The sequence below is a fragment of the Egretta garzetta genome, unplaced genomic scaffold (assembly GCF_000687185.1).
Source record: "Egretta garzetta isolate BGI_Z169 unplaced genomic scaffold, ASM68718v1 scaffold575, whole genome shotgun sequence".
Taxonomy (NCBI): domain Eukaryota; kingdom Metazoa; phylum Chordata; class Aves; order Pelecaniformes; family Ardeidae; genus Egretta; species Egretta garzetta.
Window position 1 is genome coordinate 2,157,034 of NW_009259790.1, and position 26,185 is coordinate 2,183,218.

Here is a 26,185-nt window from a genome sequence, read left to right on the forward strand (position 1 = left end):
CCCTTTTCATATGGGAATGCTTTTCTTTATTTCCTCCTTGTATTGGAAAATAAGGGAAAGTCAGGAACCTGTATTGATTAATGCTTCTTGTAGTGGGATTTAACCTTAAAACATAGTGTTATTGCACTGTGATAAATATGATGCAAAGAGGACCTTGAGATCAATGTAGTGGACTGAAAAAATTTTAAAGTGTTTTTTTATTCTGTACATTTAATTCTTACATGCTGAAATATCTGAAAATTTAACTTTGTTACCAAGTCAGAGCCTCCTATAATTTTTTGTAAGAACAAAGGAGTAGTCAGCTTCATGTTTCTGAAATTCCATCTCTAATTGCATTTATGTTTTTAAACCTGCAACAGATAACTGCATTTGAGTGAACTACATACAGTTAACCTTGAAATTTTTTTTTCTTTCTTCTTTTCCCCCCTGTAGATTACCAAAGTGGCCTTGGAATACCACAACTGTAATAAAAGTCAGGCAGTTGAGCCAGATTTTCAACACTTAGGAGACACAGATTCACCAGCTTTTGATTCCTCTGTAACAGATGCACATATGAAATTATTGGAAACATTTTCAATAACCAAGTACCCATGCTGTAACACAGTGGTGCTTCCACAGTGGCATTCAATATCTAGAACTCACAATGTCTGTGAGCTTTGCATTAACCAGACACTTGGTGTCAAACCAAATAAAGTCCATGTGCCACGCTGTAACTTTTTAGAGATAGAAGCAGCTTTGGACTCTTTCTACCTCCAGGAACATACCTTTTTTCAAGTTATATCAAATACCATAGAATGCAGCAATTTCTTAAGTTTCTATAGTCCTTTTAGCTATTACACTGCATGTTGCAGGACGGTAAACAGACATTTTTTAAGTTTCATTAGTTCTGAGAAGACCATCTTTCAGACCCCCAGAGTAGCATTTTCTTCCCATGGGAAGAAAGGTAACACCCAATGTTCTATTCCTCACATTGAGGATAGGAATTGTTTTATTCCTGACCTTCATATTAGTGGCACTAACATTACAGGTCTGAGCTGCAGGACCAACAAAACCTTGAATCTCTATCTACTGGATTCAAATCTTTTTTGGATATATGCAGAGAGACTAGGAGCATCAAGATCTACTCATCTTAAGGAATTTGCTGCCATTGTTGACCTGAAAGAAGAAGTACACTATGTCCTGGATCAAAATCAATCACTTGTTGGATCTACCCTGGGTATGGTATCCATTATACAAATGCTTGAAATAAGAAAATTAAGTTTGCAAGTAAGCTTATGAATGGAAAACTTAATGCCATTTTGAAAAGTGATACTATAATCAACATTGTGAATCGTACTTTAGTCTATTCTAATTTATTTAGTAGTTAACCAAGCAGTAGAATTGTGTTCTAGATGACATAAGAACTAAGATTCATGTACCAAAAGTAATTTGCTTTAAAAGAAGTGAACCTCCAAATGTGTGGTTCTTGACTGCCTGATACACTGAGGGAATTGGTAAAATCAGAACTAATTTGCTTGTGGGAAGAAAAAAAAAATTACTATGCATCTAACACATTTGATATTACAGAAGACGTTTCTGTATTAATGGTGGTGTTGGTGTTTGCTCAACCATTGTGAGATACTGCCCACTTACCAGCAGAGACTAGTCCTTCCTGTTGTCTTCTGAAACTAACTTATAAATTGTTTTAAATTTATTTTGAAAAGCATGTGTGTTTTCAGTGTAGAGCTCTGAAGTGGTTTTGGCCAAATCTGTCAATATGCTTTATTTTCTCGCTCAATTGGGGGAGGAAAAAAACCCCAAAAAACCAAGCAGCCCAACAATCGCAGTTGTGATTTATTTGCAAGTTGTTGAGTAAGACACAACATGCCTAACCACATGCATTTACCTATCATGATGATGTGCAAAACTGAGTCCACCTTCAGAAGATGCAGGGGTTTTTAATGGTAGCAGTGTAAGTAAACACGGAAGTAAATTCAGGTGAACATAGACATATAAACATACAAATTGTTCAAGAAAGTATATCCCTGTAATTCTTATAGCATTAATCACATTTTCATTTTGCCACAAATCTGTAAATACAACAGTATGCACAACATAATAAGAACACGGCTGTTTGTTCTAAGGATCCCATCCAGCCCTGTATCCTGTCTCCATCCCAACCCCCCCAGAAAAACACTCTGGAAAAGCAAACAAATCCCCAGTGACGGTAAAGGGATGTTTAGGAAAAATTAAGATCAGAGTGAGGAGATAGAAATTTCCGTCCCCTTTGTGCTCCCAGTACTTTCTGTCTCCAACTTTTTTTCAGGTCACAGGATTTCCTGAGCATGATGAGGGTTTCTCTGCTGAGTAACACTCAGTATATTTTTATTGCAGGTCATTTGAACTTCTGGAAATTTTTTGCTTCTACATCTTTTGTCAAGGAGTCACTTGTGATTTATGTTTGGATTTTGTGGGTTTTTGAAAATTCTATTTTATTTTCTTAAGCCTTTTAACTTTTGATATTCTAAAATAACAAAGCAGATTTGTGCTTCATACCTTTAACAGATTTTATGGATGCTATAACAGTTTTTATGGATGCTTTCTAAAAATTCAGGAGTATGTCTTTTAATTAGCCCCCTCCTTTCAGTTATTATTTAATCATGCATAGATAATCCAAAACTGGAGATCTAGAAAGAAAAAAAAAAACCTGTTTTGGTCTGATGTAAGAATTTAATGAAATGATGAATAGTAAATATAAAATGAAATGTACTGCTGTTTGCATTTCAGAAATAAACTTGATGATCTGGTATTTGGTACAAAAGTGCCAGTTTTACTTGGGCCTAGTTTTTGGACTGGAAATACCAGCACAAGATGCTTCTATTTGATCAAATAATTATTTTTAGAATGTTTGATATTCAGTAATCAAGACAAAAGATAGAATATTCTTTTTTTAAAATGTATAGAATAATATTTATCTATCTAAATTGAAAAGAAGGATACAGTCGATCTTGCAGCAATTTAGAGAACATGGTCCAGACTCAGAGTAGTGTAGCTGAAGGTAGCTGAGGGCTTTGGAGCTTGTTTTAAATTTTTACCATTGGCCAGCTACTTGTTAAATATCTTAAAACTAAGGAGAAAGTTGAATGAAGAGGAAGGTGGTCGCTGGTAAACAAAAGGTGGCTGGTCATATTGCCATGGGAATAGCGTGGCCTTTAAAGGTCTAAAGCAAAGGGAGAATTACAGGGAAAGTAATTAAAAAAGAAAGAATAAATACAAATACATGTGGAATGACGTGGAGCCTTCAAGATAAGGGACAAATTATTCCATTCTATGTAGAAAGTCAAAAATGGTGAGAGGATACTATTTATGACTTGCTGGGTGTGTGGTTAGATTAGGAGGGTAGAGAATTGTTACTATAGTACATTGACTAGTAATAGAAGCAAGATTAAAGAGCTGTGTGGCAAGCAAAAAGATGACCGTAATGAGCAAAACAAAAAAACAGTGAAATTTTATCTTGTTTCCACATCAGTGGTGGTTATTCAAAAATTGATACCAAACTGTCAAAAATTAGTGACACGAAAACAGGTTTGAATTTGTATTTTCTCTGTAGGTTGTTCCAAAGTAAAAACTGCCAAAATCACGTATTTGTGAAACTGAAATAACTTTGTTATTTATCAATTTCATTTCAGAGAACTTTATAAAAAATTTCAGTATTCTCTACAGTCCCTTGAAAAGGCATCTTGTTGATGATCCTTCAGTCCATTCTCATGAGCAGCATGTAATCACAGAAGTGACAACTAATACCTTTCATGATACCGTGTTTTTGAGTGAAAAGGTACATCTCATTACTGGAAAAGTTTCTTACAAATCATTGCTCAGACTTTTGAGGAGTTTCATTCTTTTTTTACATTGATGTACTTTGCTTATTTGTAACATAAAATACGTTATTTTGTAAAAGTTCAAAAGTTGTTTTTTTTTTTTTTTTAAAAAGGCAATTTGGAATAATGTGATCTTAAGTAAATCTGCAAAATATCTTCTGGTGTTTAAATAATCGAAAAGGCAGTGCAGCTGATACCATGACAGGTTTCTGCCACACTTCAATGTTTGTTGGGTTTTGGGGAGGAGGAGGTAAGGGTTTTTTCCTGTGTGTTTCAGATACAGATTTTAATTTAAAAAGAAAGTGTCTGTGACTTGATTTTTTTTTTTTTCTCCCACTGTAGCAGGAGCACAGCCTAAATACATAGGGTTTGAGGTAACACTGAAGAATATTTGATTTCTGTTTCATACCTCAAAGGAAATAAATATACCACAACTTTTTTTCCTATATATTTATATTTTTATATATATTTAAAAAAACTTACTTTAAAGAAAGTTACAAAATATTGCAAAGTAGATATAATGGACAAAAAAAAGAACTATTTAAACATAAAGCATTATTTGAAAGCACACAGCAAAAAACCCCAAACTCTCGCAGGTAAAAGCTTTCTAATGGCATGCCATGAAATGCCTTTATGCAGGATGTCATCCTGAACAGTAGTTAAATTGCTTTGATTTCTTAAAGATGTGATAGTAAGGATTAATATCCATTGTGTTTCATGTCTGCAGTGAATGCGTGCCTTTCCAGTAATCGGTTTCCAGCAGCCCTAACTCCTTTGCTAGCTACAGGCAAAAAGCAGGAGTCTAGACATTATCTTTTTTTTTCCCTCCTATATGAGGTTTACAGTCACTGTTAGATATGTAGGAATTTAAGATTGAAAAAGAATCTTGGGAAGTGTAGTGAAGTTTGGTGCATTTTCACATAAAGGGAATGATCCTAAACTAAATCATCTAAATAATCCTTTTCATTTTGTCTTTTTTTTTTTTTTTTTTTTTTTATGGAAAGCTTTTGTGTGTTAACTCAGTAGACAGAGAGCATCAGTAAATAGCTTATAACAAAGTTTATTAACATTACGATATAGTTTCCTTCCACATTTTAAGGGCTCCAAGTTTTAGATGTTGTGAAGGACTAGTCCTCCTGTACTGCAGATTAACTACAATAGATAATCAAACTCTTCTCCATTTCATTTTCCAGAATGTCTTGCTGCTCTATTATGCACAGTGGTGTGGATTCTGTGCTTCTCTTAATCACATCTTTATTCAACTTGCTCGGCTTTTGCCTCCTGATAATTTCATTGTGGCAAGGTAAAAAAAGATTCTAATTTCATCTTTCTAGAATAATGTAAGTTCATTGAGGTCATCGGCCTAGAAAATAATTACTTTTTTTCTCTCTACAATCTTGCAATAGTAGCTGTGAATGTCATCTGCTTCATTTCTCTTTGAATGTATTATTTTGTTTTCCTCTGTATAAATATGGTGGTTTTCAGTTTCACTGCAGTAGTTATGCCGTTTAATTAAAATGAATTTTTAAACCATGCAATTAACCTTGAAGCTTCCTAATTTCAGGAAGTGAATCAATAAAACAGCGGCAGAAAACAATTTTTACCCCTCTCTCTGATAATTTGTAGCAAATAATTATATCCTGTGGTACAGTATTTGAGAAATTGTTTGAGATAGGCAAAACACATATTGCTGTGGGTTAACCCTGGTGGGCAGCTAAGCACTACAAAGCCGCTCACTCACTTCCCCCCTTCATCCCCTGTGGGACGAGGGAAGAGGAAAGGAAGAATAAACCCAAGAAAACTTGGAGGTCGAGATAAAACAAAATAAAAATAAAATTGTTTAATAATTGAAGGATAAGTAGAAGGAAAGAGAAGAAGGCAAAACAAACAAGTGATGCAAAGGCAGTCACTCCTCACTTCCTGTGGGTATACTGATGCCCAGACGGTTCCCAGATAAAGGATGGCTAACCCTAAAGCCCCCTTTTTCCCTTCTGTTGCTGAGCATGGCATTAGATGGTATGGAGTAGCTCTTTGATTAGTTCAGGTCGTCTGCCTGGTTGTGTCCCCACGCCCCCCCGGCGTAGCCACTGTGCAGGCAGAGTGAGTAACAGAGAAGGCCTTGATGCTGTGGAAGCACTGTTCAGCAGTAACCAAAGCATTCCTATGTCATCAACACTATTTTCATCACAAATCTAAAGCATAGCACCATAGAAGCTACTGTGAAGAAAATTAACTCTATCCCAGCCAAAACCAGTTTACAGACGTATCTTTATATATAATCTATGCATGCATGTGTATAATATATTTTTATATATATTTTATATATTAAAATATATATTTCTATATATATAAAGACAGGCTTTTGTTTGGTGTTTCCAGGATTTTTAATGTTTCAGTGCAACCTAAACATTGTATGTGTATTTGATAATACATCAATACTTAAAACATCTACTCTGATTGCATCCGTGTTTCATTTGACTGAGCTTACTCCAGGAGGCAGCATGAGAAGTATAGGAAAAAAAATCAATTAAAAATCTGGAGTTACCACCTGTTTATATTTGCGGCTTTATTCTGACAAATGTAGTGCTACTCTCAAATCTCTACCCATTCTCTTTCCTGACTTTGAAGTTCTCTCATTTGCTCCATTATTTTTATTGCAGTATTACTGATGTGGTTGTCTATGGTTTTTTTCTATAATAAAATTGTTGTAATTAATAAGAATTTTATTTGTAATCAAAGAAAACCTAAAAATGCAGAGAAGAACATAACAAGCAATTGAACAAGCGTTTCATTCACAAAATCTTGTGTTCCTTTCTACGTAGAGCTTTAGAAGAAATTGTGCCTTCAAGAATGTGCTTGTCCTTGGAAGAAGCAAACTGCTTGAGGGGAAAATATTCGTAGAGTTGTACTTGAGGAACAAATTTAATTGATAGAAAAACCTTCAGTCTCACTTTGAAACTGTTAGGCAGGTTTGTTTGTTTCAGAGAAGGAAGGTGTGTACATAATGAGTGACTGTGCAATTTAATTGCTGAGTGAGAGCAGTTGGAATACTGTACATATTTTTGCAGAAAAAGAACCCAACACAGATATTTGTTAAACTGGGAGGCATCATCTTGAATATTGATAATTAATTCTGCTGACTCATATGCACAACATATTTTTGATATAACACATTTAGACTGACTTTCACAGATACTTGCATTTCCTTCTTCCCAATCCCTAAAACGGCATTTCACAAGAAAATACAGATTGTTCATCTGCTGGTTCTCTTCACCAGTGTGTCTTTTCTTAACAGAATAGATATCACTCGAAATGACCTTCCATGGGAATTTATGACAGACCATCTCCCAACCATTTTATTTTTTCCTCATCAGAGGTAATGTATTCTTTTCCCTTTGGGTTTTTAACTTTCATTTTACTAAGTTGTAATAATTGTCAGGTTACATGTCTTAGTAGAGAAAAAAGCCAAACAGTAATTCATTTCCATATAGGCATTCTTACTTTATGCTTCCCCCCACCACAACAAAAAAAAAAAACCCAATAGACGTGGCTAGCTGGTGGTATGCTCTCTCCAAAAGACATTAAATTGTTTGTAAGTCTTCAGGTATGAACAGCAGCATTACTAATGTTGTTCTTCAGTTAATTTTCCTTATTATTTGGTTGTATTTAAAATTATTATTTTGGCATGGTCCAAATAAATTAATGAGTGACTACAAGAGGGGAAAAGGGGGAGAAATTACCTAGATGGTGGTGCAACATAGATCTAGTACAACTTGTATCTAATCGCTTCTAACTGGATAAACTAAGAGATATCTCAAAGAATATTACAACAGATTCTTGCAGTAAAATGCAAGGATTTGCTTGCTGTGTTTTTAATAAAGAAAAATAAAACATAATCACAGATGGAGAGCAAGTAACCCAGCTGAAACTTAAGTCTTGTTTAAGAGAGCAAAAACTAACAATCCTGACATTACAGAGGGAGAGGGAATAGATTGTTACCTGTTTTTGAAGTAAAAAAATTTTCTTTTAAAAAAAGTAGAGAGTCTGAGTACTAAAGGAGGGCTTATGCATCCTTTGGAAATATTTCAGTGGTCCTAATCTGTGAATCTTTATTTCTCCCTCATTCCTGTGGTAGAATTAATGTAATGTAATCAGAGGGACTTCGGAGCGTTCATTGCTCAAACTGAAGTTCTTTCAGGTTGCGTTTCTCTCATTGTTCTGATGTTTGGCTTTGGGGGGGAATGTACGTGTCTCTGGCTGTACCTGTGGTTTGGATATTGGATTCTTTGGCAATCTGCATAAACCATGAAAGTGTTCCATCACCTAGTCTAACAGTGGCAGAGAGAATGACTTGAAATGCTTCTGGCCTTTATAAGGTCATGCTTATAAGGAGATGCTAATATCTAAAGCAAAATCTCTGATTTTACATAGTATAGGAATGGCATTATATAGAGAGATAAGTATTTTTCTGATTTAATGAAAATAAGGGTGAAATTTTGCTCTCTTTTATATTTCATTTGTCTTGAAAGAAGTTTCGTACCAAAAGAAATTTCAATGTGTAAAATGTATCCTAAATAAGAGGTGTTTTCACTCCCGATAAAACCAGAATATAGAATTCTTTTTCCTGGTTTTGTGATATCATTAGTCTTGTTTAGTGACATCACTGTGTTACCATAAAATAATATAAAGCAAAAAAAACCCCAAACAACTGTTATATATAATCTATGCATGCATGTGTATAATATATTTTTATATATATTTTATATATTAAAATATATATTTCTATATATATAAAGACAGGCTTTTGTTTGGTGTTTCCAGGATTTTTAATGTTTCAGTGCAACCTAAACATTGTATGTGTATTTGATAATACATCAATACTTAAAACATCTACTCTGATTGCATCCGTGTTTCATTTGACTGAGCTTACTCCAGGAGGCAGCATGAGAAGTATAGGAAAAAAAATCAATTAAAAATCTGGAGTTACCACCTGTTTATATTTGCGGCTTTATTCTGACAAATGTAGTGCTACTCTCAAATCTCTACCCATTCTCTTTCCTGACTTTGAAGTTCTCTCATTTGCTCCATTATTTTTATTGCAGTATTACTGATGTGGTTGTCTATGGTTTTTTTCTATAATAAAATTGTTGTAATTAATAAGAATTTTATTTGTAATCAAAGAAAACCTAAAAATGCAGAGAAGAACATAACAAGCAATTGAACAAGCGTTTCATTCACAAAATCTTGTGTTCCTTTCTACGTAGAGCTTTAGAAGAAATTGTGCCTTCAAGAATGTGCTTGTCCTTGGAAGAAGCAAACTGCTTGAGGGGAAAATATTCGTAGAGTTGTACTTGAGGAACAAATTTAATTGATAGAAAAACCTTCAGTCTCACTTTGAAACTGTTAGGCAGGTTTGTTTGTTTCAGAGAAGGAAGGTGTGTACATAATGAGTGACTGTGCAATTTAATTGCTGAGTGAGAGCAGTTGGAATACTGTACATATTTTTGCAGAAAAAGAACCCAACGCAGATATTTGTTAAACTGGGAGGCATCATCTTGAATATTGATAATTAATTCTGCTGACTCATATGCACAACATATTTTTGATATAACACATTTAGACTGACTTTCACAGATACTTGCATTTCCTTCTTCCCAATCCCTAAAACGGCATTTCACAAGAAAATACAGATTGTTCATCTGCTGGTTCTCTTCACCAGTGTGTCTTTTCTTAACAGAATAGATATCACTCGAAATGACCTTCCATGGGAATTTATGACAGACCATCTCCCAACCATTTTATTTTTTCCTCATCAGAGGTAATGTATTCTTTTCCCTTTGGGTTTTTAACTTTCATTTTACTAAGTTGTAATAATTGTCAGGTTACATGTCTTAGTAGAGAAAAAAGCCAAACAGTAATTCATTTCCATATAGGCATTCTTACTTTATGCGTACCACCACCACAACAAAAAAAAAAAACCCAATAGACGTGGCTAGCTGGTGGTATGCTCTCTCCAAAAGACATTAAATTGTTTGTAAGTCTTCAGGTATGAACAGCAGCATTACTAATGTTGTTCTTCAGTTAATTTTCCTTATTATTTGGTTGTATTTAAAATTATTATTTTGGCATGGTCCAAATAAATTAATGAGTGACTACAAGAGGGGAAAAGGGGGAGAAATTACCTAGATGGTGGTGCAACATAGATCTAGTACAACTTGTATCTAATCGCTTCTAACTGGATAAACTAAGAGATATCTCAAAGAATATTACAACAGATTCTTGCAGTAAAATGCAAGGATTTGCTTGCTGTGTTTTTAATAAAGAAAAATAAAACATAATCACAGATGGAGAGCAAGTAACCCAGCTGAAACTTAAGTCTTGTTTAAGAGAGCAAAAACTAACAATCCTGACATTACAGAGGGAGAGGGAATAGATTGTTACCTGTTTTTGAAGTAAAAAAATTTTCTTTTAAAAAAAGTAGAGAGTCTGAGTACTAAAGGAGGGCTTATGCATCCTTTGGAAATATTTCAGTGGTCCTAATCTGTGAATCTTTATTTCTCCCTCATTCCTGTGGTAGAATTAATGTAATGTAATCAGAGGGACTTCGGAGCGTTCATTGCTCAAACTGAAGTTCTTTCAGGTTGCGTTTCTCTCATTGTTCTGATGTTTGGCTTTGGGGGGGAATGTACGTGTCTCTGGCTGTACCTGTGGTTTGGATATTGGATTCTTTGGCAATCTGCATAAACCATGAAAGTGTTCCATCACCTAGTCTAACAGTGGCAGAGAGAATGACTTGAAATGCTTCTGGCCTTTATAAGGTCATGCTTATAAGGAGATGCTAATATCTAAAGCAAAATCTCTGATTTTACATAGTATAGGAATGGCATTATATAGAGAGATAAGTATTTTTCTGATTTAATGAAAATAAGGGTGAAATTTTGCTCTCTTTTATATTTCATTTGTCTTGAAAGAAGTTTCGTACCAAAAGAAATTTCAATGTGTAAAATGTATCCTAAATAAGAGGTGTTTTCACTCCCGATAAAACCAGAATATAGAATTCTTTTTCCTGGTTTTGTGATATCATTAGTCTTGTTTAGTGACATCACTGTGTTACCATAAAATAATATAAAGCAAAAAAAACCCCAAACAACTGTTATGAATGTGATGATAAAGTAGAAAGAGAATATGCGATGGAGTGAAAGAAGCAGAAGTATGGTACAGTAAGAAAATATACTTAAAATGAAAACATACTCAAAATTGTTTGGAAATTGTATACAAGTTATTGGAAGATTGTCATGTTGCATGGCTAGAAAAACTGGAAATCCTACTGCAAATACTTCAGGGGCTTTACTGAGCTGTTCTACTGCAGTGTTTCTTAAACATAAGGGGTTTTTTAAATTTTTTTTTTAAAAATATGAATATTTCAAATGGTGTGATACAGTCTTCAAGTGAAGGCCATGCTTGAAAGTAAAGTTATTTCATGTAAGAACTTCCTGTGTAAACTGTGGTTATTGAAATATCTTTTTTTCTTATAACAACACACTGCTTCACTATTTCACTTGGCCATAACTACATTTTTTTTTCAAAGTTCTAAAAAAATTTTTGTTGAAATAGCACAGATTGTCATTAATGTCTTTAATGCTATTGATTACATTTTTTTAGCAGTAATTAAAAAAAAAATTACACAGCATTGCTTTTACAGATACGATAGAATTACATCATGGGAATTTGTGTATATTGCCAAAATGTTCTGGATTTCATTCTGACTCAGTAACAAGTGCTGGAGTTTTCACAGGAGGAAAGTAGCAGCAGATGTGTTGACGTTCTAGAAGCCTTGCATTGTTTCTTTAAAACAGAAAACAAATGAAGCTTCAGTAGCAGTTTAACACCTAGAGATTAATATATCCAAAGGAGATTAGCAGTAAAAGAAAGTGTACATGCTGTTGAAGTGAAACTATATACAGCAAGCAGGACCTCAGAGAAAGAGCCAAGAAATAAGAGTGTAGGACAGGGCAGCGTAGTTTCAAGGAGACAATCAGGATTGAGAATGATTTCTGGGATGAAGAAAGAAAGTTCGAGGAAAGGAATTGATTCATGAATGGGTGAACCAAAAATCAAGACAAAGGAGGGCGGGGTAGAGGAAAGGCACAAAGGGTGGGTCAGGAAAAAAAGGAACTCTTAAAAATAGGGTATGAGAGTACCTTTAGGCTGGGATCACCAGCACATGGTAATTCAGGCTATTGGTACTGTGCAGTATTACCTCCCACAAAATCTTTAAACCTGTGCCTTAAGTTTTGCAGTTCTAAATTCATGTTTTAATTCACTACAGCAATAGTTTCATTTATATAAATTCTGAGTCACCTCAACTTCCAACTCATCATCTCCCCTACTTTGTGCAGTAAGCCTTGCACATCAGCCTCAGATCAGGCTCCCTCTGCCTCATTCCCCCAGCTCAGTTGCTGTCCTTCTCTGTTCCCTAGGCTACCTGAGCAGGAACTCCCATCTGCTGCTTAGCAAAAGCAGCAGTCTTCAGTGCCAATACCCCAATCCAGTTAGTTACCTGTCGAGTTCTGCAGATTCCACTAGGTCTCAGCTTTGCACATTTTTCCAGCATTCCGATTCTTTATCTCATTTGCACAAGCCCATTAGTTCTGGCTGGCTTGAGCAGCTACAAGCAGAGGACCTGCTGCTTTAAAGATGAGTAGTCTCAATTTTACTTGAGATGAGCCACATGTCTCATGAGGTGTGGTTGACAATTGACACAAGAAGTAGTAGTAGTATGCTGTTGTCTTCTAGGTCAAGTGGCGTAAGGTGAAGATCTACTAGATCTATCCAATACTAATGTGATTAATTTTAGGGCTGGAAAAAGTTAGAAACTGATTTCCAGATATTGTTGTGGCTACAGTTTTAAGACCACTGTTGTAGTTAATGAGCCCCAACATACTATTTGGAAACTTGGGTTAAGTGATTTTCCCTCCCACTTTTGAACAAGGATCTAGTTTGCAGAACCATGCCTCCTGGGGGACAGAGTGTCATGTGTAACATGATGAAAAGGTTTTTCTTCAATTATTTTAAATCATAGCTCAAGCAGGTTTTAGAGCAGTAGAACAAATCAGGGTAAGTGAAGCTTCCTCTAATACTTACTATCTTCCCTGTGTTACTACAAAGTCCAGTGTTCCCTATTTGTTTTCATAGATACTCATTTTGCCTTGGTCTGTTTCATAAAGCAGCTCTAGACTGTCTCTGGAGTGACAGACTTAGTAGTTTTATTAAGATTGTCTTTGTAATGTTCCAATTGGTTGCGTAAAGGTACCTAACCTCTAGTCATTGTTTTCTCTCTTGATTTTCCTCTCCAGTGTTTTATATTTTGCTGCATCTAAATAATCAAGAAAATTAGGTTTTGATACTATTTGTAGTTCAGTCGTGCTACTAGAGTAGTCATATATTAATTTTGGATATAAAGGTGTCTCATATTAAGGATTTCTGTACAGCTCCTTATGCATTTGCCTTATGAGACAATTTTTGCAAATTAAATCTATTCTTAATTTCTTTCTACCACATGCTGTTAATATTTTGGTTTGATTTTTGTTTTAAATAGCCTTTTAGCTTTTCTGAGACATACTGTGGTTTTGATCAATAAGAATGGATGATGACATATTACCACTCTATAATGAGTTGGGTTTGTCTTAGTGTAGACTATTTTTTGCCTAAATGATGTCATGATTCATTAAACTGGGATGTGAGCTGATTGTCAGCTGAGAAACTGCTGACAGTAATTACAAGAGTAGCTTGGTTGATCACCAGAAGTCTGCACATTGCTTATGCTACCAGAAATAGCTTCATTTTGATGAATAGGAGCCTCATCTGGATGAAGTTCTTGAATTATTGATAAAATACAGTATCTGTCTTTTACCTGAAATCAGTAAGTAGTTCTCAGTAAATGAAATTAGCGTATGTTTATATCCCATATGCTAATGAGTTGGATTTCATAGAAAGTATTTTGAGGCAACTGTAATTGGTAACTGAATAACCCCCATGTTCCAGATGCACAGTGTAAGCAATTCAGAAACATAATGTCACACATGTGGGGACACAGGAGTTGTCTGTGGTGTGTGTTGTACAGGAGCAGCAGTGGTAAACATTGAGGCATGAGGCATTTTCTTGGATCTGGCTCTCTTGCTTTGGAATAATTTTTGTTCGGGTTTATCCTATGTCCTTTTTCTGACTTGTTTAATTAACCCATGTCTGAATGTATGCTCCATGCCATTAGTCTGGTTAAGAATTTGGCAACCAAAGGAAAATAAGCTAAGCTGATCATCTTTGTTTTGATGGCTACCTAATGAAATGTGCTTCCTAATGAAATATGCTTCTGACTGGCAAAGGCTAAAGACAACACAAAGTGATAAACTATCAGTTAGCTTCCCAGTTAAACGCACTGAAATCTGAAGTGTAAGTAGCTCTATTGCATAGTCAGGAGGCAGCAAACTTACGCTATACTGGAACATACTGCGTGAAAGGTTGAAGACTTAACTGGTTCAGAAACAGAAGGTTAAGAGTTAGTTCCTGTCTGGTCCTCAGAGGACAGTTTAGCCTCCTATGTTTATGATAAAGTATGCACATGGTCCAAGAAGGGCAGTAATTTTAATATTTGACACAGCTGGAGGTGTCTTTTGGTGGTTAGTAATGTTGAGGAAGAAATTTGGTACTTTGTCTTCAAGCAGCTTGGACTCTTGTCAGGTTAAGAGTAACAGTTGATGCTGCAGCAGAAGGCAATGGGTCTCTCTCTTCATACGCTGGGCTTAGTATTCACAGCCATATAGCGAGCCTCAGAGAAAAAGAAGGAAACCAAAAAACTTGTTTGGTTTGCTTCCTTGATCACCCCAGTGGCATAAAGACAAAGAAGTAAGAGGAACAAGTAAAAAGATTTGGTTTTCTGACAGCAAAAGGGCCTTGCTTCTGACAAAAATGACTGCTTACTGTTTAAAAGCGAATTACTTTTCTGCACCTTACAATACGCTTCTGATATTGGAACACATTAAGTTACTTCTTCCAGGATAACATATATAGGCTCAAAATAGTAATTTCCCATCAGATAGAAGTTAAGTCCACATGTATAAAGCTAACAGTATACGTAGAGTTAGGCACACTTAAATGCTCTCCTTCAACTTATTAACAAATGTTAATGTCAGTATGCTCTGATCACACCTGCCCAACAGTGATGCTACCATATGTACTTTAAGCTCATAACCCATAATTGGGATACTTAGAAAATTTGTTTCCTGCAATTTGACAGAAAATTGTGCTCTCAAATACCAGTCCAGTGCAGAGATTCTTACAGCACCCAGACTGGAATACAGGTAAAAGGGTTCATCAGAAGAAAATACTGTGTGGTCTTTTACATGAGTTCAGGTTTCTCTTAGCTGCTATGTTAACCATTCTTGATAAAAAACCAAGATACCAAATTGGAGTTGAACAGCAGATGCTTAGCTGAAATTATTGTTGCTTACCTGTCTGAATGTTTTAATATTAACTTATGTCTTTCTAGGAAGGAACAAAGTGTGAAGTTCCCTGAAGACTTTTCAGTTAACCTTCCTAATCTCCTGAAATTTATTTTACATCACTCAAATCTGTCTTCATCAGAGCCATGTACCAAAGAATGCCTACATAAAGAGACAGTTCTACAGCAAGGACACATCTCACACTTGGAGAGAGAAATTCAGAAGTTAAGATCAGAAATCAGTGCCCTTCATCAGGCCCATTACCGGCTGGAAGCACAGCTTTCTGAAGCTAGGCAAGAGGAACATAGACTACAGGAGCAAAAACACACACTGGAAAAGCAGCACAAGACTTTGCAGCTCCGCAGTGAGCAGTTACAGGCCACATATGACCAGAAGAATCAAGAATTATTAGAAATGGCTGAAAAGCTTCAAGAATTAGCTGATGCATCAGAAAACCTCCTTAAAGAAAATACTTTACTGAGAATCCTGGTAGCATCAAGGGAAGGAAAGCTACAGAGCAAAGATGAAATTAAAGAATCCCTTCAGTCAGAGCAAATGGTTTCTGAAGATAATGATGTATCTGTTTCAAAAGCTACTGCCACATTAGGGGAAAAAAGGATTGATAATACTGATACCACAGAGACAGAGCACAATAGTGGCAACAGGACAGAATGATTACTTACACAAAGTCAAATGATGCAGTATTGGGTAGGTATTTATGCAAATTTTATTGAAATTCATTGTAAATAAAGACTTCGTCCCCCACATGATCTAGAAAAAGAAAAATCAAATGGATTATTTTTGTATACTTGAACAACTTATTAGATACCCACATCTAAAGAGAAGAGGAGAATGGAAAACACTTTCTGCACTTTACTATTGCACTAACTTGCAAACACCTATCCATTAAAATTGAAGATGCTGATTTTTAGGGGCAGCAGTGTGAAGCACCTCTGACTAAGGACCAGTTATTTTTCACTGGCTTTCTCTTAAAGCTGCTAGAAGAGAAGTTAGACATGATTTATACTTTTCCATAATTTCTGAAGTTTGCCCTTTACACTGCATTCTCTTTGCTGAATTAAAATAGATGTTTCATCTCTGTAATCAGTAAACTTGGACAAAGTCATCTTGCTACAACTGTTCATTCAAGAATTTCAGCACTTTGTATCACTTTTGTATACCAGTTATCTGACTGTCTTGAAACCTGCAAGAGCCATGTGTGAACTGTTCTCTACTGAAAACTAAAGAAAGTCTTACTGAATTAATTCTTTTCTCCTTGATTTGCAAGAGGTCTAGAATACAGCAGTTTAATATGGGTCTCACTATACATACAAGTATGAGACTAGCATCTTAAAAAAACCCAAACATATATGTGCCAGGGTAAGAACAGCCTTCTATCAGCTGTACCCCATATTGTACTCAAGAGGAAACAGCAGGAGCTTTTTGCTGCTGACAGCATTGATTTTGCTTCAAATTATAGCCTTCAATTAAAAAAAGCAAACATAGCACTAGAACCACAAGTCAGTATCTTGCTGTAGAAGCAAGGGACAAGACTTTCTGTCTAGGCCATCATCGTCTTGCATATAGTTACAGTTCTCAAGCAACCTTGCTAGGCCTATGTTAACTTAGTTAACATTAGGTACAAGAAGCAAGTCTAATGCTTCTTATAGAGCTGAAGAACTTGAACTTCATTACTTGTAACTAACTTATCTCAGGGAACAGATTTACAGTAGCTTTTTTTCTCCTAGGCAATTAAGTATTTAAAAATTGCAGTAGGCAAAGGAAGCTATGTATAAAGTCATTGAAAACAGGTCAGTGGCCTCAAAGCATGTGTGCCTACCCTCACAGTCTTAGAAAATCGTCATTGGTGGCTGAGTGTTGTTCCTTCTCCTCCCTTTTCTGCCTCCTCTCCTGCCCCCAAACCTCTGAGGTCCAGAACTCCCCCTTTAACACATCTTTCTACAGTTGAACTACAGTACAGAGCAGGAAATGGAAGGGATGTCCTTATTTGGGACTTCACTATTGCTAGCTAAAAAACATTTACAAACTGACCAGAAGTCTCCCTTCCCTATATCAACATTTGTTTTTGTAGGAAGGACTGAAACTTAATCTTGTAGTAGTAAGTTAAATCAAGAGATCTATCTCAAAGATCTATCTCTATAGTTGACTGACTGTAGACTAAAACACCTTTTTACAACAGGCTGTTAACATATACCTTAACTCCTAAGTACACAAACAGGGGTTCTAGGAAAAAATTCATACTAGCTGCACTTAATGCCAGTTTTAATAAGTAACCACTTCTGCAGTTTCAGCATGCAGACCTATGGAAGAAAGAAGCCTGCTCTACTGCCATTTCAAACTCCTGGGAACCTTCTGGATCATCCCTGAGGGTTCAGTATCCATCATTAGTTCCCAGGTTGGAATCCCTCAAAATGGCAGTTTCCCTGCAGTAGCTACATAGTTAGAGAACTCAGTTCTAGCAGCCAAAAGCTTAACCTACCTAGCTGCAATTAAAGGAAATCACTTCCTTTCTTGTAGTTCCTGTGTTTACTCTCTCAACATTTTACTGAAGGCTTACACCTTCTTTTCAAAGAAATTATTCTGCATCAGTCCAATAAAGCATAAGAGTAAGAGTTCTGACACTATGGCTGTGCGCTCACAATAGTAGCGGAAGCAAGATTTAACTGCAGATTGTGTTTTGAAGGTCTGAAATCCCATCTACAGTGGTGGTTCAGGAGTCCCCTTGCTGCATCATATTATTCCCATATGCTGTGGAACACAAAGCAAAAAGCTTCTGGCAGCCTATTTACAGTTCACAGTTGTAAAGTAATTCACATTACAGTAGTAGCTCCATCAAAATAAGTTCAGCTAAACATTCAAGTAACAAAAAACGCTAGTGGTCTCTTCACACCAATATGTCCCTGTGTCCATTGCCAGCAATGGATGTTACGCCAGGTGAGTCAGCTCCTGTTATAGAGGAATTAGGATACACAGCTGATGCAAAGTGCAACTTCTCAGTGCATGCAGTTGCAAACAAAGCTTATTTAATCCTCATCGGGGTGTTTTCTGATGAGAGGCGTGCATGTGACCAGGTTCTTCACAGTATAGAGATTCTTCTGCTGGTTACACACATCATAAGCATAGTCCATATACATGTGTTGCTGCAAGTTAGCTATGGACTTCTGTGCCATTTGGAGTTAGCTTAGCTTTCCTCTCTACACAAGGTCCTTTAGCAGAGTACTGCACCAGAAGAAAGGGCTCTTTGGTTTCTCCTTCGCCCACAATGCTTTCCTCATCTTCAGACTGGCTGATCCTCTGCAGACGCAGGTAACACCAGCAGCCCAGTATCAAGGCACCAAGAGCTGCAATAGCAATCAAAATAACAATAACAGTCACCACTCCAGTGGTGGGGCTATGATCCGTAATAGACATGGTCAGTATTTCAGATTGTCCAACTTGTTCAAGGAAATTCTAATGTCCTCACTGTTAGGCTTGCTGCACCTTCAAACTCCTGCAGTGAAAAAAGAGACACTTAATGAAGTTGTGTAGTTTTACCATACCAACCATGAATATAATGTTGCTGGATATCCTTCACAATGGCACATGACCCTCTGATTCAGTGCTTTGAACTTCTCGCACTCCTACGGTTCTTACTCATTTTAAGCTAATTTTTACTAGGAGACAGATGAGATGAGCCACAGACACGTAATAGACTGTATGGAAGTTACAGAGTTTAGTATAGAGAGAATTAAGACAATTTAATACAAACACTAAATCATGGGTGAGCCCTCAAATACATGACAAGGTAGCATTTCAGCTACCTTTAGTTTTCCTAAAGGAATCCTACAGAAACAGTACATTTCAAAGTCAGAAGTCTGGCCCTCTTTAAAATATAATTTGCAAGCATCCTTCTAACAGTTCCAGGATTGGTAAGCTAATTGCAAAGGTAATTGCAATGCTAATGCATTACTGCATGCCTGTCTGTAACACTGGTCTGTTTAGAAGGGTTGACTACATGGCAATTGGTTGGTCACTGAGCAGATGAAAACAACAGGTGGTGTTTTATGTGCATTTATCATAAGCAAGTAGAGCTAGATTTATTGAAGACTAACATAACACATTTTAAGCTTCTGCTCCTCTTAGTGGCTTTCAAACCACAAGAGCAAGGTAGCATGTTACTGCAGCTGACTGCAGCTGACATGGGAGCAGATTCAGCAGGCAGGAAAATGGGAGAGAGGAGGAGCTCCAAGACTTCTTAGTCTGCTGCAGCATTTTGGCAGGACAAAAGTGTCTAGGGAATGCCTTGCTACTTCCACTTCCAAATTCACAACACTTTTAAAAGGGGTCATGTGAGCCTTGCCTTAAGTTTCAAAGGGTGTTGTTTACAAAGTTGGTAGCTTTACATTCCTCCACTTCAACTCGGACACAAGACCAAGTCAGTCATTACCTTTTCTTTCCTACTACCCTAGCTCTTTAAGAGGACAGAAACTCATGGAAGACTTCATAGTAGAGATCAGCACCGGTCCTACCCAGGAACATATCTTACCTCTGTACTGCTGCAGGAAGCAGGTTAGGGCTCAATGCTATGATTTCAGGTAAAACAGATACAGTCCCTAGTGGATCTAAGGTCAGCTGCAAGTGCAGAACAAAGTCATCTGCATTTCACCTGACATGTAGCCACTGAAATAAGGGGAGTATCTTCTGGCTGCTGTAGGTGCCAGTCTATTGAGGGCATCATGGCTTTCCAGGAAAGGCTCTTCCCCACCATCATTGCTGCACTCCCTCTCAGCTGCAACAGCAGCTTCTTCATACAAAGCCCTCAGGGGAAGTCAGTCAACCAACCTTGAGCCAGATTATTGTGTTATCCACTGCACTTGAATTCTCAGCAGCATTTCAACATGAAAGAGTCAAGGCAGTTACAGTGCAGTATCTTTACTGACAGAACTCAAGCCAGAGACGAAGTTTATTCCCTAATGTCTCATGGAATGGCAGACCCATGCACACTGCTACATAGCCATTTCAGCAAGGACACATCCACTAAAGAGAAGTTCAGCATGAGCATCAGTAGGGTGCAGTGTCATATAACTAACTTGCACACACTCTGGCTACATTTCTAGCCCTGTAAACTACAGCAACCAATAGCTTGCAGTGTACCTGATACAGCCAGAGTCCTGCAGACCTGATTTTGCACAAGTAAGAAAAAGGAAACAAAGCTAAACACACCATGTGCCCTCAGCAGAGCTATGTGCCCACTGCAGCCAGAGAGGTGTATGATTTTTGTCATGATCATTGTGGTTCTGCAATGCTTATTCAACACAGGGTGATTGGCTGAGGGTGATTAAGAGAGACTTTCATGTAGTTCAGACATGCCCTGAGGAAAATGAACTGCAGCACTGTTTGATCCAGCCACAACAGTACAGCATCAGCATAAAAGATGATAAAAGACCTTGCTTCTCATGCAGTGCCTGTGTGTCCACATGAAGCCCTCTTCTGCAGCTTGCACAACTGCTAGCAGCAATAACAACCCACTAGCACTGTTTCTCTACAGCAGTTCAGTGCAGCACATAACCTTACATTAGAACTAAATTGTTACTGTCACATAAAAAAATAGCTTTTAATACTGGAAGCTAGCATTGCAAATGCTACCACTCTGCCAGACTTTGAGTAGACAGCATCAGCTATGTAAGGTATGAAGCTTTGCACATCACCATCCTCTGTATCACAAGGGTCTTCTAGCAAGCTATTTTTAGACCTCAGCATAATAGCTAGCAAGGCACAGACCTTTGCAAGCAGCCTTGAGAAACAAGTTTGAAAGCAAGAGCTAGATGTTACATCCAGGTAACATAAGACCTACATCTATCTGAACTGTAACAATATATTTCCACCCCTTTTTAACAGCCACAGACTGCAATGGTCTGTTTGACCTGGAAAACACAGGCAGGTCTGTAAGTTCCTATCTGAGGGAGAAACTGGGCTGTTTAAGGCTGCAGGCCTGTCTTAAGACAAGGCTTTCTCTTACCAGGTTACAAACTGGGCTCTTGCCATTCCCATTTCTTTTGGGATCATGAGGAGTACAATGGGACCAGGAAGATCACTGTTTGGGACAGTGCTTTTTCTGAACAAAGCCTGCACAGAACAGTTCAAAGGAGTTATGAGAGGTAGGCATTTATTGCTGTCCTTATGTGAAGAGCTGCATAGTACTTTAATTGTTATTTATTGTTCTTGGACACTTCTGTTTACCACCACAATTACTGCTTAATAACACTGCTACTGCTTGTATGAAGTTGTGAGGCAATTTAGCCAGCACTTCCACCTTTTGGAAAAATCCTCATGTTAAAATATACAAAGATCAGATCTAAGTCTCCATCAGTCTTATTTCTCAGCAGGCACTGGGAAGAACCTTACAGGCTCACATGCACTCATGAGTGGGTAACCAGTCACTGGCAGCTCCCACACAGCTTTTAGAATACATGAAGTTCTACAGCAGATGCCAGTCAGAAGCATAAGTAGAGTTTCAAGGTGCAGAGCTGGCCAGGAAGAATATGCTGAATACTTTGGGTACGATAGCTTTGTTTCTTTATCTTCTGGTCCAGCAAGTCAACTCAGCTTATTCATGACAGCTCTTTCTAAAATAAATTTACATTAATCCTTCACTAAGGACAGATTTAACAACTGGGGTATCATCTTTTCTTGTAGAAGGCTTTTGCTTCTAAGTTTACACAAAACAAAGAATATTGTCAGACTCATTCTTCCAGTCTAAGTAGTCATTTGTATTTATTATCACCGACTCACTAGAAGAGCACTGACACTGAGATATTAACAGTAGTAGATATAAACAGAGCAGAAAGTTGCAGACCTGTCCTGGAGGCAGGATGTTACACATGAATGCTCACTGTTCAGAAAGTTACTTCTAGCTGGGTTAGGCTCTCCTGTGTCAAAGTGATTTTGCTTTGATATGGCAAGGTAGAAAGTTACAGATGGAGAACTAGGACCTCCAAGATGCATGAGACTGATTTACCCTTATTAAACAATCTCCAGTCCAAATAGAAGTGCAACACAGCAACTTAGAGATTCTTCTTGCAGATCTTTCTTGGCCAAATCCATAGTTTTTTACCTTTAAAATTCTGAATGCTTTTTGATTTGATTAAAAATTCAAAGGACCTGCATCAGTTTGAACTCTGGGACAGAAAAAAAGCACAACTTCCTCTGGATGTACTGCCCAGTAAATTCCCTTTCTCCGGGCACAGAAGTTAGTGTGATCTCACATTAACACTGTCAAGAAAATCAGGTTGTATGAAGAAGCCCTTTCTAGCTTCTATTTGGAAAGCTCCTCACATCTTGTCACCATACCATAGTTAAAGCCAAGTACTGTAGGAGAAAACAAGCCTATGTATCTTTGGAAAGATTATTCCATGGACAATCACCTTCTAGGAAAGAAGAACTAGATAAAATTCAAGGTCACTTTCTCAAAGCACTTAAACTCCTCTGTGAAATAAAGGTGAAGTCATTCCCTCTGCAGGCATATTCTCTTCTTCCCGCTCAAGGAGTCTGGAGCCAGTACCCTATATAAAGTCAGGTATTAAGCATCTGTACAGGTGGCACAAACAGCTAGTTAGTGGTACAAGATAGGAACTGGGATGGTAGTACTGTTATTTTACTAGCTTTGGGTAGTTTTGTTTCAAATGCCTGCAGTGTTCTGGCACCAAAAGCTACAGTGTTGTTGCTAGCTCATGCTGCTTTTTTTCTGGCTTTAGGTCACTGTGTACCTAGAGCTAAAGCTCTCCTGCAGCCTTAATTCTATCTTTAGCACATCACATTTGCATGTTGTAACTATACTAGTAAGAACTCCCAGAGAGGCCTTTGGTTTGTGTTGTTTTCTAGATGCAGAACTCCAGCCTCACTACTCATTTACCAGAAGCTGATTGAAATCAAGATTAAGCACTCTTCAGAGTCCATTTCTTGAAGGGAGAGATACAGCACTCTGTAGATCCCCTTAAACTGATCTAAAGCAGATTACAACTAGCTTTCAGACTCACTTTGCCCTTAAAGCACACAGCTAAAAAAGCCCACGAGTATACCAAGATCAGCACTGACTTCATTTACCATTTTTACTCCAAGATATTAAAAGCTGTAAATTCCTGATCTTCAAAGGTATTGCTAACACCACCCATACATACTTGGTGGCACTTCTAGTGCTATAACCCTTCCCACCACACTTGCTATCAAAGCAAGCATCTAAGCATATTTACTCATCAGCAAGATTAGTCAGATTCACTGGTGAGAACTGCAAATAGCCTATCTCAGTTCTTACAGCAATCAAGCAGCAAAAACATCAGATATAAATCATTTTTCCGTAAATAACTGCTTCTTTTCTTTTTTGCCCAATTCCAGCTTCTACTCAGAACTTCATTTGTGAAGTTTTATTATCCAATTCAGAAGCTGTAAGTAAAGGACAAACAGAAAGGCAGTTTAAATTGCAAAAGGCTGCTAGGGGACAAATCCAATGCAAGGCTGGCATTGGTTTCTAAACCAAGTTTTTCATGATTATAGGCATTCTGTTGCTAAGTTTGCCATCATTAATGCCTGCAGGCATGTTTCTGAAAAGAAATACTGCTACCATAGAAGCCAAAACTATAGGAAGTGGCTTCAAAAGCAAATCTTCACCCAGTCCCAAAGACCTCAAAGAGTTATGTTTAAGGTGCAAGTATTAATTCTTTGGGCTTTGGTTTCTCAGGTTTGGGGAGAAAGGTGGGAGGTATACTTCCTATTACAGAATTTCATCTAAAGTAAGTTGAATGGGGCAGGACGAATAAAACTACTGGAGTGACCTTCAGCTTAAGAAATTTTAAAAAAAGATTTAGTAATGACTGCTTAGTTAAAAAAGCCTCCATGTGAAGACCTTTAAGAGATAAAGTAACAGCAGCTTGTGCCACATGCTACTAATTGTGCAAAACACTTTTTCCTGTATATGCTGGTAAGGTTACTTTTGAGGAATGCTGCATATTCATCACAAGAGCATCCTTATTGCCAATGGAAGACAAGGGGAAAACCCTCTGGGGAAGTCAGAGCTGTAACTCTACCATTGGCACAGAAGTGCGTACAGCACCTACGCTACCCAGCTGTAGAGTTTACAGTACAGTACAGGAGCACTCAGGCTTCACCACTTCCAAAAAAAAGGGTGGGATCGCTGTTATTCTTAATTAACTCCAGTTAATGCCACCTTTTTCTGATAAAGCCAAATTACCTTGCACTAACTGGGGCTTGGCCAGAGGCTATTTTAGAAGCAGGGAACTGTTCAGTAGGAGCCTTCAATGCAAATATTCTTCTCCCAATCCTTATTATACTTACAATGAAGAATAAAAGAGCAGGGAAGGCAGCTAAAAAGGCCGTTCTGTGGCTAATTAGATATGGACAGTCTTCCAACAACTTAACATCCAAGCAACTGTTAGAAACACTAAAAAACAGATACCAAACAGCATTGACTGTACCAGCAGGTTAGTTTCTGCATGAGGTACAATAGTACCTTACACATAATCAAGAATCACTTTTAAAGCTTTACACCAAGCTAAGCCACACAGATGTTAGTGTTTTACAGAAGACACTAAGACAAAGAGAAGGGAGAGCAGCAGCCTAGGAAGTAAGTTTCCCAGACTTGGCAACACAATTTCGGGGGTAGGCAGACCTTCTCAGTAACATGGCAAGTGCCATAGATTTACACTGTAATTGCCCATCAGGCAACTCAGCCAGTTTGTGCAGAACTAGAAGCATGTTTCTAATGTTAAGACCATGTTTTCTTCAGAGGCAATTGCATGGATGGCAAAGCATCTGTCACACTCTATATTTATATTTGTCAGTGTCACATCCATGTGGAACTCTAATGAGAGGTCTGTCCTCATAAGATAGTAGGGTCACTACTGACATTCAGTCACCAGAAGTAACATGCTGTGTATACCCTGTGGCATAGCTTAATTCCTGACATATTAGAAAAATTGCTAGGATGGCAACATTGTTTGCTGATAAAAAAAAAATCTTTTTTCTATTTGCACATTCAAAGTAGTTCTCCAAATGTGTGGCCTGGAGTATTTTAATGGCTCTAACAGCAGCTAGATAGCACGCATTCATTTCTGGGATTTAAGCATTTTTTTATACTCGGCTCAAATCTTCAAACCGCAAGTACCCCAAAAGTCTATTACATACCTGTCTCGAGCAGCTCAAGAGCTCAGGCTAGGAGTCCTCTACTCCAAGTTTCAGAATCACCTTATTAGAAAAGTAAAGGTCACACTGCTTTTGGATCTTGTCTGGCAAGTCTTCCTCCTTGCTCCTCCCCTGTGGAGAGGAATCACACTGGTCTCTAGATGCTTTGCATCCTGAGTCCCTTTTGCTCTTGGCTTTCCAGAGTTACATAAAGACACCTAACCATTAGCTTGTGGTACAGGTGGTCAGGGAAAGGAGGTCTGATACTGTTCCACCTACCTGCTAATCAAGGCAAGAGTCTTACAAGTTGTTCTGAGTTCTTTAGTTCTATTCAGAAGCAACATCTACTGACAGATGTCTACACCTGCATGCATGTCAGGAAAAGGAAGAGTGCAAGACAGCACAGCACACTGCGGATGTTCAGAGGAAGCAACAAGGTTCATTTAGAACAACTCACATTACCATGAACTCCCAGGACTGTCAACACAATGGCCGGTTTGGACTTACTCTCTGGCACGTACTTAACTCCTCGCACTAAGCTTTGCGGCGCCGGGCGAGCGGGAACAAGTCTCTCGGGCCGAGAGGAGTCCGGCTGGCGGAGGGCAAGGCCCGAGCCTGCCCGGGTTGCGGCTGACA

The 26,185-nt window shown here is 37.7% G+C and overlaps 2 protein-coding genes across 3 annotated transcripts in view; one reads left to right on the top strand and one right to left on the bottom strand.

Annotated features, from left to right (window-relative positions):
• The window catches only part of TXNDC11 (thioredoxin domain containing 11), a 37,431-nt gene extending 15,839 nt beyond the window's left edge, over positions 1–21,592 (top strand). Inside the window, exons 7-12 of the mRNA XM_035895094.1 lie at positions 433–1,216; positions 3,669–3,814; positions 5,051–5,160; positions 7,153–7,233; positions 15,403–16,063; positions 21,378–21,592. Of these exons, the coding sequence (XP_035750987.1) occupies positions 433–1,216; positions 3,669–3,814; positions 5,051–5,160; positions 7,153–7,233; positions 15,403–16,030 (1,749 nt within the window). The 3' untranslated portion in view covers positions 16,031–16,063; positions 21,378–21,592. The remainder of the gene's footprint in view (positions 1–432; positions 1,217–3,668; positions 3,815–5,050; positions 5,161–7,152; positions 7,234–15,402; positions 16,064–21,377) is intronic.
• SNN (stannin) lies at positions 16,026–26,104 on the bottom strand. 2 transcript variants are annotated; one of them, XM_035895096.1, is made up of 3 exons: positions 25,829–26,104; positions 25,553–25,681; positions 16,026–18,866 (listed from the first exon to the last, which is right to left on the bottom strand). In XM_035895096.1, the coding sequence occupies exon 3, from the start codon at positions 18,785–18,787 to the stop codon at positions 18,524–18,526; it is 264 nt and encodes an 87-aa protein (XP_035750989.1). In that variant the 5' UTR covers positions 18,788–18,866; positions 25,553–25,681; positions 25,829–26,104; the 3' UTR covers positions 16,026–18,523. The 2 variants fall into 2 exon arrangements, with proteins under 2 accessions (XP_035750989.1, XP_035750988.1); XM_035895095.1 differs by having other exon boundaries at positions 25,553–26,104.
• Positions 26,105–26,185: the final 81 nt, after the last annotated feature.

What these genes read in the sequence shown, in the direction of transcription:
- SNN (XM_035895096.1), bottom strand. Translation starts at nt 18,787, where the DNA reads ATGTCTATTACGGATCATAGCCCCACCACTGGAGTGGTGACTGTTATT.